The sequence below is a fragment of the Ascidia mentula genome, chromosome 1 (assembly GCF_947561715.1).
Source record: "Ascidia mentula chromosome 1, kaAscMent1.1, whole genome shotgun sequence".
Taxonomy (NCBI): Eukaryota; Metazoa; Chordata; class Ascidiacea; order Phlebobranchia; family Ascidiidae; genus Ascidia; species Ascidia mentula.
This window is the reverse complement of record NC_138566.1, coordinates 18,492,942-18,504,021: the sequence shown is the minus strand read 5'-3', so window position 1 is coordinate 18,504,021 and position 11,080 is coordinate 18,492,942. Positions and strand designations below refer to the sequence as shown.

At 37.8% G+C, this 11,080-nt stretch overlaps 2 protein-coding genes across 3 annotated transcripts; one reads left to right on the top strand and one right to left on the bottom strand.

Moving 5' to 3' along the window:
- Positions 1–1,620: 1,620 nt before the first annotated feature.
- On the top strand, positions 1,621–5,888 carry LOC145896791 (meprin A subunit alpha-like). 2 transcript variants are annotated; one of them, XR_014402235.1, is made up of 15 exons: positions 1,621–1,722; positions 2,139–2,190; positions 2,408–2,532; positions 2,603–2,712; positions 3,064–3,239; positions 3,301–3,403; positions 3,514–3,629; positions 3,843–3,998; positions 4,127–4,265; positions 4,353–4,498; positions 4,647–4,816; positions 4,881–4,980; positions 5,051–5,099; positions 5,297–5,405; positions 5,637–5,774. XR_014402235.1 is itself a non-coding variant. In XM_082985128.1 (14 exons), exons 1-14 carry the CDS (start codon positions 1,657–1,659, stop codon positions 5,867–5,869), a joined length of 1,920 nt encoding a protein of 639 aa, XP_082841254.1. In that variant the 5' UTR covers positions 1,621–1,656; the 3' UTR covers positions 5,870–5,888. The 2 variants fall into 2 exon arrangements, 1 of the variants encoding a protein (XP_082841254.1); XM_082985128.1 differs by having other exon boundaries at positions 4,881–5,099; positions 5,637–5,888.
- Positions 5,889–6,865: 977 nt separating this feature from the next.
- On the bottom strand, positions 6,866–11,005 carry LOC145896749 (transmembrane protein 168-like). The gene is made up of 12 exons (XM_082985124.1): positions 10,519–11,005; positions 10,270–10,417; positions 10,004–10,170; positions 9,545–9,734; positions 9,286–9,476; positions 8,983–9,133; positions 8,678–8,747; positions 8,413–8,617; positions 8,119–8,347; positions 7,831–7,917; positions 7,540–7,733; positions 6,866–7,478 (listed from the first exon to the last, which is right to left on the bottom strand). The coding sequence occupies exons 1-12, from the start codon at positions 10,688–10,690 to the stop codon at positions 6,871–6,873; spliced, it is 2,412 nt and encodes an 803-aa protein (XP_082841250.1). The 5' UTR covers positions 10,691–11,005; the 3' UTR covers positions 6,866–6,870.
- Between the last annotated feature and the right edge of the window lie 75 nt (positions 11,006–11,080).

Genomic DNA, 11,080 nt, shown 5'->3' with positions numbered 1-11,080 from the left:
TGCATTACGGTGCTAAGTTTTGCACGATTTAAGTCTATGAGATGACGATTATTGAAATTCACCCTAAGCCTTGCAACCAATTCTTGTATTTACAAATGAAAATAAATTGTTTCTCGCCATCTTTGAACTGTTGACATTCAACGTACTTTTTGCGTGAATTTCGCCAATTTTAATCATTCTAATTTTATAATTATTTGGCAACGCTTGTCTTGATTACGTTATTGCTGGGTCGGTGATTCTTGTAATGGTAAATTGTTGCATTGGGGTAGACATGCAATTCATCTCTGATCAACTGCTTACTATAGGTTCTTGGAAAGATGAAGCACCGAATATTTAATTAAGTTGCATGTTTGTTGCATTATTTCATTTGAAAGCCCACAACCGAAAGTTTCGCTGCGGAAAAAAACATGATTTTCGGGTTTTTTTCTCGAGCACCTGCGGTAGGATTAAAACCACCCGAAAAATGAATCATCACTGATTCACAAACAAGTTTTCGACCTAAAAAACTGGCCTCAATTCGACCGAACAATCAGTACAGACTTTAATGCACTTGAAACGCACAAACAGGAATAACAAGAAAAGTGCCTCAAGGCAGCGGTTTCGAAAAAACAGAAACCGCGACGATCCACCACCAACGTTTCCGAGTTCCGCATTGAGAATCGCACCTGATGTCAATCTTTGCACATGCATTGCAAAACTTTACCGAAGGCACGGTGGAAATAAAATTCCATAGTAAAAAATGTGGTTTGAATGCTGAAAAAAAGAAACAGTTATGTGTCGTTTCGGTACAAAAACGTTAACCAGAAACTGCTGAATACAGAAACATAAAAAGCAGGTGTGTATATATTTATTGGGAAACATTTAAGTGACAATAAAATATGAAAATCATTGGTCCCAAATTTAAAATCAAGGAGTTTTTTTGCATTCAACGCAAACATTCAATGGACATAGTTAAAAGCACATTGAGAAAGTTAATAAATTTGATGATGATAGAAACAGTCTCGGTACCAATTTTTACGACAGGCAACTGTTTGCCTGGAATCCAATAAAGTCGTGTTTTTCTGTTCTAGGAGAACTAATCTTTTGCTAAAGCTACCGAGCTGGGAGTTCGAAGAATAGCGCGAGTGGTCAATCATAGGATATCAGTAGAAACGAACGTTATTGATTCGCCGCGAACTTATTTTATGTATTTGATCTAAGTTTTTACTCATCAGATCAAATCACTTAGCGTTATTCTGCACTGCAGATGCACTACGTGTGTACCGATATACATACAAACAACATACGTAAAAATGAAAGGTAAACTAGTTTTGAGACAAAAAGAAATATGATCTACTCGTTGTCTTGATGGTGTAACAGGCACAGGACAATCAATTTGTCAACCGATCCGGCCGTCATTGTGTTATATTTTGACAAGTCATTTCTCCTACTTTTGTTTCTTTGTGTAGGTTGGGTTTTTTGGCGTACAGTGCTGGGATTAAATATTTACTTTTTGTTAGAGTTGGAGGATTAGAATTTTGTTAATACAAACAGGCTCTGTACTGTACTAATGTATGTGATTCTGTGAAAATCTTGCAACTCAAACATGCACAATAGTTGTTTGTCATGTATTCGAAGGTGTCAGGGATTAAGTGTAGGCACTGTACACACAGTAAAATGAAGACTCATTATCTCCTGTCTGTTTTTCTTGTTGTTTCCATCAGACATTTTGGACTAACAGAGGTATTGTAGATTATATTATACTTCTGAGGTGACAATTCAAACAGGGATGCTTGCAATTTTTAGTGAGCACAATATATCGCGTGCCCACCATTTGTGTGACCTTTTTTAAGGGTAATGTCGTAAAGCCTGTTTGCAAAAATGCTTGATGGAACGTTGTTGAATTTTCTAACAAAGTAACCTATAACTATAAGTCAGCCCGCGTGCCATCTATAAACCAATGGAGTGCCCTGTGTTGTGTATTCCTGCTACACTTATTTCTAATGAATAATAGTTATGTATGCTGCCGGGGCCATAAATACTGTGTATGTACAATAAAGAAACCCCTGTTTTTGTCTGATTATGTAACATGATGCATGTTTGTTTAGCTTTTTATGTGCAACCAAACGTTACTTCTTATACTCCAATCTTTGTTTTAGGGGTCTGTGCTAAAAGTGCGAAATATTGAACATTTGGAAGAAGTTGAAGCTGGTTTGTTTATCGTTTGGGTTTCAGTAATTACATAACGTGGTTTTCCCTAAGCAACATGATTTGCGCAGAAAAAATACCGATCATAATGTTAACGTTACGGTATTCAATACTGTCAAGAAAGCCAAAAATATCACAATTATTTAAAAAAATGTGTTCGTTAAAACCAGCAAATGTGGATAAAGTGCGTTTAGTAAGAGCACTTTCTTTTCTGCAACAGACGCTGCTCCGCGTCGATATGACGTATTAAAGGGCAAACCAATGACGCGGAACGGATTAATTGACGAAGAAAGGCGATGGAGCAGAACTATAGCCATGCGTTTCTCTTCGAGCTTGCCTTTACAGGTTCACAGATCAAATTTTACTAGTTTTTGAATCCCACAAATTTACTGTCTGTTTATACAACATTAACTAGGCAATTGGAACGATCTTGGAAGCTGTCGAAGACCTCGAATTGAAAACATGTTTCCGTTTCGTTCAAGGGACGGTTGAGTTTGATTACCTGAATTTTATTTCTGGCGATGGGTAATAAAGTAGATTAAAGCATAGGATTTACATTCTTTTAAACTTATATTCGTACGTTATGCTAAATATGGCTTAGTATGTCATAAAATATCATTTTTACCAAAAAACAACAAACTATTTCCGAAAAGCTGCTGTTTATGTCTTGTTAATATCTAAGTTAGCCGGTTTGTTAGTCTTGTTATAATTTTACTTTAAATGAAATCCCAGTTTTACCATGGCTTTATAAAAACAACTTTAAAAGCCAGTTAATAAAACAAATCCTTGCGTAGAATTATTTAAACCTCCAGCAGACCGCCAGCAACATTGCGTGATGTAAATTAGGAAACTTATTATTTTTGTTGTTATTTTTAGGTGCTATTCGTATGTCGGGCGCCAAGGAGGCCCACAAACCATTTCAATCGGTAGGGGATGCGAAAATATTGCTATCGTACAGCATGAAATCGTCCATGCACTTGGTTTCCTTCACGAACAATCTCGCACCGACCGCGACGACTACGTCAGAATAAATTTGTCCAACGTGCAGTCGGGTAATACGTTTTATTCATAGGAAGTTAATGCACGTGAGAGATAGGCCGCATTTTCGTGCAGGAAATGAGCATAATTTTGACGACTATGACGAAAACGTGATACATTCCCACAGAGTTCCATACGATTACTATTCATTGATGCATTATCACTCCAACGCGTTTAGGTAATTTGAATTGTTTGTCATTCCGCATAACCATAGACTTATTTTGTTTGATTTGGTCCAGAATTGTTTGATAATTTGTTCCTAACATTTATCGTATTGCTGAATTTCAGCAAAAATGGACTTACAACAATAACGACCAATAACTTGTACTTCCAAAACATCATTGGTACAACAACTACTCTCAGCCATGGTGATCTTACTAAGATTGAACGAATGTATAACTGTGGTAAGTGTAATATTCGTAAATTATTTAATGGGTCTTGTACTTGAAAAGTGCGTACTTTTTTTATTTTGAATGAAAAAATTATGATTGTAAGCTGCAGAAAATCCAAACTGAAAGGTAGAAACTTGATATTGTGTGCACTTGTGCAGACAAAAAAATCAGACAAAGTCGTTTTCTTTTTAACCCAATTATCGTGGTACATCGTTGGTTTGACAGGGGACACAACGAGATATTCATATTTATGTGATTTTGAAAACCCGGCAATTTGTGGATATGTTTTGACATCCAGCGTGGGTTGGAAGTATCATGAAATCTCTGAATCTCATGGATCCCTTCCGCAAACAGATGGGAGTTACGGAGAATTCAACAAAGGTAACCTGATCACTTTCCTTTTATTCTGTGTATATAAAATTTACAACGAAATTTAAGTATGTTCTTTCGGAGTCTAACTACCCACGAAATTAACCTTCGTCGGTTTAAATCAAACAAATTTCCTCCAGGTAGTGTGGTGTTGGCGCAACGAACTAGCGGGTCTCTCAACAGTGCCATGATTTTACGAACACCCTTATACGAGACGACCTTCAACAAACAATGCCTAGAATTTTCCTATTTTATGAGTTCCCAGAATCCTACGCTCAGGTGGGTTTTTCAAACATAAAACTATACTGCGATCTGCGACACCAGATTAAGTGTCTCGAAATTATTTTTACGATAACTGTTGCTCAGAGTGACTTTGGAAGAAACAAATTGTAACAATACTGTGACCACGTCGCTATTGAGCATAGCGGGCTCCGGAGTCGGTAACTGGGAAACAATGAGGACCACATTATCGTCCACTTCTAATTACACACTCTCTTTCACTGCCGAGCTAAGTAAGATGCGTGTGGTAAAGGTAGCCCTATAAAAACTATTATATTAACACAAAAGGTTTTAGATAGTTTTTATTGTCCTGATATTTTCACACAAGTTATTATTTACACAAAAAGAATGTAAACTGACTTCCTGGAAATTTTCCTACAGATGAAGGAGATTTTGTTGCGATTGATGACGTCAGCTTGGTGGATCGTGCTTGTGACACGGCATCCGTTTATATTCGAAATTTTACGCAAGTTCTGAGCAACACCCCTAAAGGTGATTGGTTACAGAGCGACATAATCTACACAGAGGACGGATATGCTTTTAGAATATTGGTACATACTTCGAAAGAGCTCACGATATCTTAAAACATTTACACCTGTATATCTGCCTGTTCAGGTATATCCAAACGGTCACCGAAACGCACAAAGTGGGTACATGTCGATCTTTATCCAGCTAGTAGAAGGAGTCAATGACGAAACACTACAATGGCCCTTCAGTAACCGTTTTATTAAATTTTCGATTGTCGATCAGTCCTCCGAAGTTTTTAACCGACAAAACTTCTTCAGGAACTTCGTTACCGACAGTGAAGATAGTGCGTGGGACAAACCAACGCCAGTAAGCAAAACCAACTGGATAAAATGTATTTTAACGGTCTGTTCGTTAATAGTTTCGTGACCATCGTACTACTTTTTTGGGCTATTTTTTTGCGACAAGAATGGTTGAAAAAATATATCATAATTGTTAACATTCGTGCTATGCTTGATATCGTTAGTATTCCCTGTGGTTAAATAATTTTTCTGAGTTTCTTTCAGGGAGCAACCAGGGGTTTAGGATATCATAATTTTATGAAGACAGAAGACATTGTCAGCAAATGGTATTACCTAAAACACGGCAACGTAATTCTATCAGTGCAAGTTAAAGGTACGTCAAACATCATCTATACAATAAAAAACTCCATAGCATTTAACGTCAAATAGCTGAAAGCTTTACTATCTTGTGTGAATCCGAACTATTTGTTGTTAACTGTTATTGTCTAGTCTGGACTATAGTCAAAGAGGCGTTACTAAATGACATTTTTCCTCCATAAATTGTTTCTACTTCAGGAGCAAATTTACGAAAGTACTTAAAATCGTAACTTTGCAATTTTTGCAGATCTGAACGATCGAGCTTCCATTTCTAGGACAAATGCGAACCAACTAAAACAAGAATGTGAAAGCACCGCCTCCGAAAGCGTTACTACCAGCACCAACAGCGTTAATACCAATGCTAATAGCGCTACCACTAGCGCTGGCGATTCGAAGTATAATCAAGGCTTATCGCTGACGTATTACCTTATGTGCATGCATTTTGTTTATATACAGTTTATTAGAGGCTTTCTCTATTGAGCTGTCTGGTATTGCTTTAGTTTCATGGAAATCGTGTCGATATTTTTTCTGTGCCGTTTTTCTAGAGTCAAAACAAGCTTCTTTAATTTGGAAAATTTAGATAAATTTGGTATATAAGGCCTGTGATATCGCACAAACACTCGCCTTAACCATTAAATTTAGCCATTTTCCCGTAACCCGTATGAACATATTTGCGAGCACCCCTGCTCGAAAGAACTACTGATCTAAACCCTACACCTGTTGTTAATCAACACAGCATTATTTACTTCCATCACATCAACATATGTAAGCTTAGTTGAATTTGACTTATCACGGCAACGTGGAGGTTGTTTATTGCAAAAGCCGAATATATGTATTGTTTTTTTTTTACCAAGGCGTGTAAACATTTCGCACAAGCAGGTGTAAATAGAAACATAAAAGTGTACGTCACAATTGGCTTATTTATACGTAGCCAAGCACCGTCAAAAATTTGCATTGCACTGTCGACATAAAAAAATTGAACAACTCGCTAACTACGTTCTACATAGGACAAAAAACATCAATCACGAAAAGAACTAACAATCAAAGTTTAAAGTGTCACTGTGCCCAACCTGTCATGCGAAAATTCGTGAATGTGGGAGCCCAAACGCACTATATATCAAAGAATTCTGCCCTGAACCATACAAGGTTTAAGTACACATATTTAAAGATCAATTGGGTTCAATCGAAATCCACGAACTTAACATGGCCCTCACTAAACGTATTGCTGATTTTAGTGTTTTGGTTAAGAAAGTGACAAACCGATGTAGGTAAAGCCATAAGTACATGCAATAGAAATTTCTCGTATATAATAACAGGCAAGTGCTTGAAATGAGTATTTCAACGGGATAAGCAAGTGGCAACCATATAGCAGCTGAAACAAACCTATTTTGAAGGCGACACAGCAACTACGTATAGATACATTCACAGTACTGCACAAACAACATAGTTACGCTCAACAGAGGGTTTACATAGTACGCAGTTTATGATCGAACGAGCCTAAACCCGTGTCCAGTATCAAGTGTATGTGGTGGCAGCCAACGCATCTTCAGACGTCTGTACCGACGACCGGGAGCTCCCAGCATTCTCACGAGACGCAGTCTGGCAGCGCAGGTGGCCGACAAGCTCAAACATGGACGACAAATTGTGGGATAATGCGAACTCCAGTGCTTGGCCAAACTGTGCCTTTCGCCGTTTTGCGGCACCTTTAAGGCAAAGTCTGTCCAACGCCGTGACGTCGCATAAACAGGGCGGATCACGTGATTTACATCGTCGGGTATCTGCCAGGCACACGAGGGCCCACATAGTCCGTTTGTGACGTCACAGTTCCACTGGATCCAGTCGGACGTGAATGCTCCCGGCTCTGGCGGCATTTCACCTACGCAGGATTCGACGTCACTACTTGATGACGTCATGTGACATGTCTGGATGGCGACGTAGTCATCCTGTAAGTTGCGGACTGTTTTCATCCAGGGCTGTGAAGTGGCAATGTCCAAAACTAACAACAGGCGAGAGCGCGTCGCGCGGTTGTCTTGGCAACAGCTTTCTCGCCACATCTCGATCACGTGATCGGGTGTTAAAGCAGCTCCCTCTAAACCAAATGCATTTTGTAGTGTTTGGTCCTTGACTATAAGTATTTAAAACAGTATTACCTCCAAGTACGAGAGAACCGTCTTCGTTTGTCAGTCCACTGAAGTAAAATAAATACGTGTCAAATCGCGCACCACTGGCGTCCTTGACCCGCTTTCCAAACAAGTTAGAAAGTCGTTTTTCAGCCGTTGTCGAAGCCATGCTGCCAGTGACGTAATCACATCCAAGGTTCTCGATGAGGTAAAGCGCAAAAAATCTACAACAATATGAAACGAAGTTTTATATGTTCTAATTCGTATAGGCGTGATACATGGTTTCGTGCAATTCTTTTTGAATATTTTATTTTAATTTACCTGTGCAATGCTGTAATCAAGGTAGTTGCCCGGTTGTTCTGTTTTTCTAAAGAACCGGCTGGTAGGATTGTAACCGCAGCGTTCGGACTAGAAACAAATTTTAAGATGACAAATATCGTAAAATAATAAAGTGCACTGATGAGACCTTGCAGGTCGAAACAGTGGCCAACTGCATGCAGCTCACAAAAACCATGTTATTGGCTCCACTTGCTGATCGTAAAATAATATCAACAGAAACAGTTACCGCAGAAAATTTGCTTAGAAACAAATTACTATGTGGCTACTTACTTAACTACAGTAGTTGGAGTAATCAGAGAATAAGCAGCACATGTTCCTCCCAGCTTAACTGCCAATTCGCGAGTACGTCCATAAGAACACGACTCAATGCCGAGAACCACAAGCAAAACAGCCGGATAAAAGGCCTCCTCTCGCCGCCAACAAACAGCGCCAAACACCAGGGTCGTGAGAAAAGCACAAGCAACGGTCTGTTGTCCGACCAAACACACTTGCCTTATTCCTGCGATGAACACGCATGATTTCATTATATTTGAATGTGACAAACTTAACAAGCTCTTTACTGACCTCTGCTGGACATAATGTGAGACAAACTGGTCCCGCTTGCTGATGCTGGAAGCTTGTGCATGAAATCTTGGCATTCGGCAAACTTACGACTAAGCAAAACTTCAGTGGCAAAATAAGCCATGTGCATACAGAGCCACAATATACCACTAACACCAACAACTGGAACAACTACCACAAGTTCATATTCAGGATGAAGTCGCACAACCTAAACGCAAAAAAAAACTTGATTGCACAGTCTTTATTTTGACCATCTTCGCACACTTACATAAAACGCAAGGGTACAAAAACCTGCTTCGATGAGAAATAAGGTTGATATAACCATAAACTGCATACATCTGCGTTAAAAAAGCAACCTTTTAGTTTTATTTAGTAAACATATTGAGTAAAGGTAAAATCTAAATAAAAACCTAGGTTTATATATGGTACTTAAAAGTATTGCAAAAAACAAATAAGTTTTTATTGCAGTCCTATTATAATTTGCAACGCTAACTTTCCAACAAGGGACAAATTTTTCAAATGAAGCCTATCATGGGAATGTGTAATACAAGGATTTTCATGTCTAACACAAACCTTCCTGATCTAAATGAGCATGTCCAACGCTCCACAGCAGATAATGGAGAGAAGTAGAAATCAATCAATGGAATCACAAACAATCGGACATGAAAGCACACAAGTGCATAAGGATTGAGAGAGGTTTGAAAGTTGTCAAACACAGAAATCCCTAAAAACAACTTAGATGTAACAGTAGGGTAAATTAAATGCATAATGCCTATAAATATTCTCTATCTATATTATTTGTTGAAATTTCATATTAATAAATTAAACAACAAAAGAAAAACATTGTAAAAAGTAAATACTGAGAAAGTATCTTACCGGAAACTATGATAAAAAGTGATATGTACACGAATGCGAGCATGCACTTCATTCGCAAGTTTATGATGACAAGTGACGAAGCCACAACTATTACTAGAAGCTCAATGTTGGTGTAGAGGTTAAGAAAGAAAGTACCCCCAAGCACAAATCCCAACAAGCTGAATATTTCAGTAGAAGACAGGAACATGGAACTAAAAAAAAGGTTGCATGAATGCAAATTGCAAAGTTAAAATAAAAACATAAAATATACCATTTGTACCTGTAGGTAACATTTTTAAAAAACCTGTCCAGAAAGTCACAACAACATTTGATGGTTGTGCTGGTCATAATCAACATGTCAGCGAGGCGATCACGATCATCATACCACCATGTCCTGTACCATTCACGTCCGAATGTTAATAAACTCAGTAGCAAACTCCACCAGAAGTAGTTCACATACAAGCAATAACCTATGAATGTAAACAAATATACTTTGGTAAAAAGATAATGAATATAAACTTCACCACAAGTTGGCTCACTGTGGAATGGAGTTACATGTCACTGATCACGCCATGATATAATCCAAGTAATGTTACCCAAATACCACTGTATATGTTACAGGCATGGTTACAGTTATACATACACAATGATTGTTTTGGCATTATCAATACATTTCAATTCTTATTTTGTGAAATGTACAACATAATTTTGTAAAAATGTAGCCAGTGGAGTGTCCTACCTGCTTGATATGCAAAATAGTACTCCAAGTAAATGACAACTACGCTGATAACAATAAAAGTTGCACCAATACCAAGAGTAACTGTCTCTGCTTCATATAGCCATAAGTTTGAAAGTGCAACTGACAATGCAACAACAAGTAACAAGCCAGGAACTGTCTTCAAATACCTGTTGAGGAAATACATTGTATATTAAACTGTAATAGAAATTTACAAAAAAAGCATAAGCGTATATACACAAAATTGCTATTACAGCACAAAGTATAACCTGATTTTGTCTTGAAGTTTAAGAGAAGGCATTATGTTGCAAGACTGTACTTTTCCAGCAGCAGAACAGACACCGGATCCGACTTTTCTGCACCAGGCAGCAGATCTTGATTCACAATTGGGGTGATACCCACTGACTGTAGGCTGTCCTGTAACATTAACAATAAACATATTTTGGGATGCAAGATAATTTGACACATGCTAACTGTTCATTTTGAACATGTCAGCTCTCTTACACTTATATACTTACTATCATGAAATGGTCGGGAAACAACAGGTTGCTTTATTCTCCACAAAACATTACCGCTCCACAACTGTTTCTGCTTTGATTCAAGTTCACCACAGCTGTAAGACCTGGATCTGTACTCAACAGTGCCCAGCCCTTCAGGAGTAACATAAGTATACTGAAAGTTTTGCATCATAGTACAAGTAACTACAAATGAGCTAGTGTAGACAACTGTCTCTTGTGCCTATGCAGTTATGAGAAAGTGTGTGGCAAACAAATATGCTGACCTTTGGTTCTGGCGGTTAAAGTCCAAAATAGCTTGTCATAATTAAATCAATTAGCGGAGTAGTGCCTGGTAAAGTTTGTTTTAGATCAAAAGCAATGATAAAGGGTAGATTATTTGATTTTTAGCACCAGTATAATAGTGTATCTGAAAGTTGCAATGAAAAAAGTTGTAAAACTTACCTTAAACATAAAAATACCAACATTATTGCTTTTAGTTAGTTAGTGATTCATATTGCCACAAATATCTGTTGAAATAATAATTATACTTAATTTTCTTGATATAAACAAACCAATCTGAACA

Coding starts and splice junctions, on each gene's coding strand:
- LOC145896791 (XM_082985128.1), top strand. CDS start 1,657: ATGAAGACTCATTATCTCCTGTCTGTTTTTCTTGTTGTTTCCATCAGA. Junction 4,266..4,352: donor TCCCAGAATCCTACGCTCAG/GTGGGTTTTTCA, acceptor ACTGTTGCTCAG/AGTGACTTTGGAAGAAACAA. Junction 4,499..4,646: donor CTCTTTCACTGCCGAGCTAA/GTAAGATGCGTG, acceptor ATTTTCCTACAG/ATGAAGGAGATTTTGTTGCG.
- LOC145896749 (XM_082985124.1), bottom strand. CDS start 10,690: ATGATGCAAAACTTTCAGTATACTTATGTTACTCCTGAAGGGCTGGGC. Junction 9,477..9,544: donor TTTAAAAATGTTACCTACAG/GTACAAATGGTA, acceptor CCTTTTTTTTAG/TTCCATGTTCCTGTCTTCTA. Junction 7,479..7,539: donor CGGTTCTCTCGTACTTGGAG/GTAATACTGTTT, acceptor CATTTGGTTTAG/AGGGAGCTGCTTTAACACCC.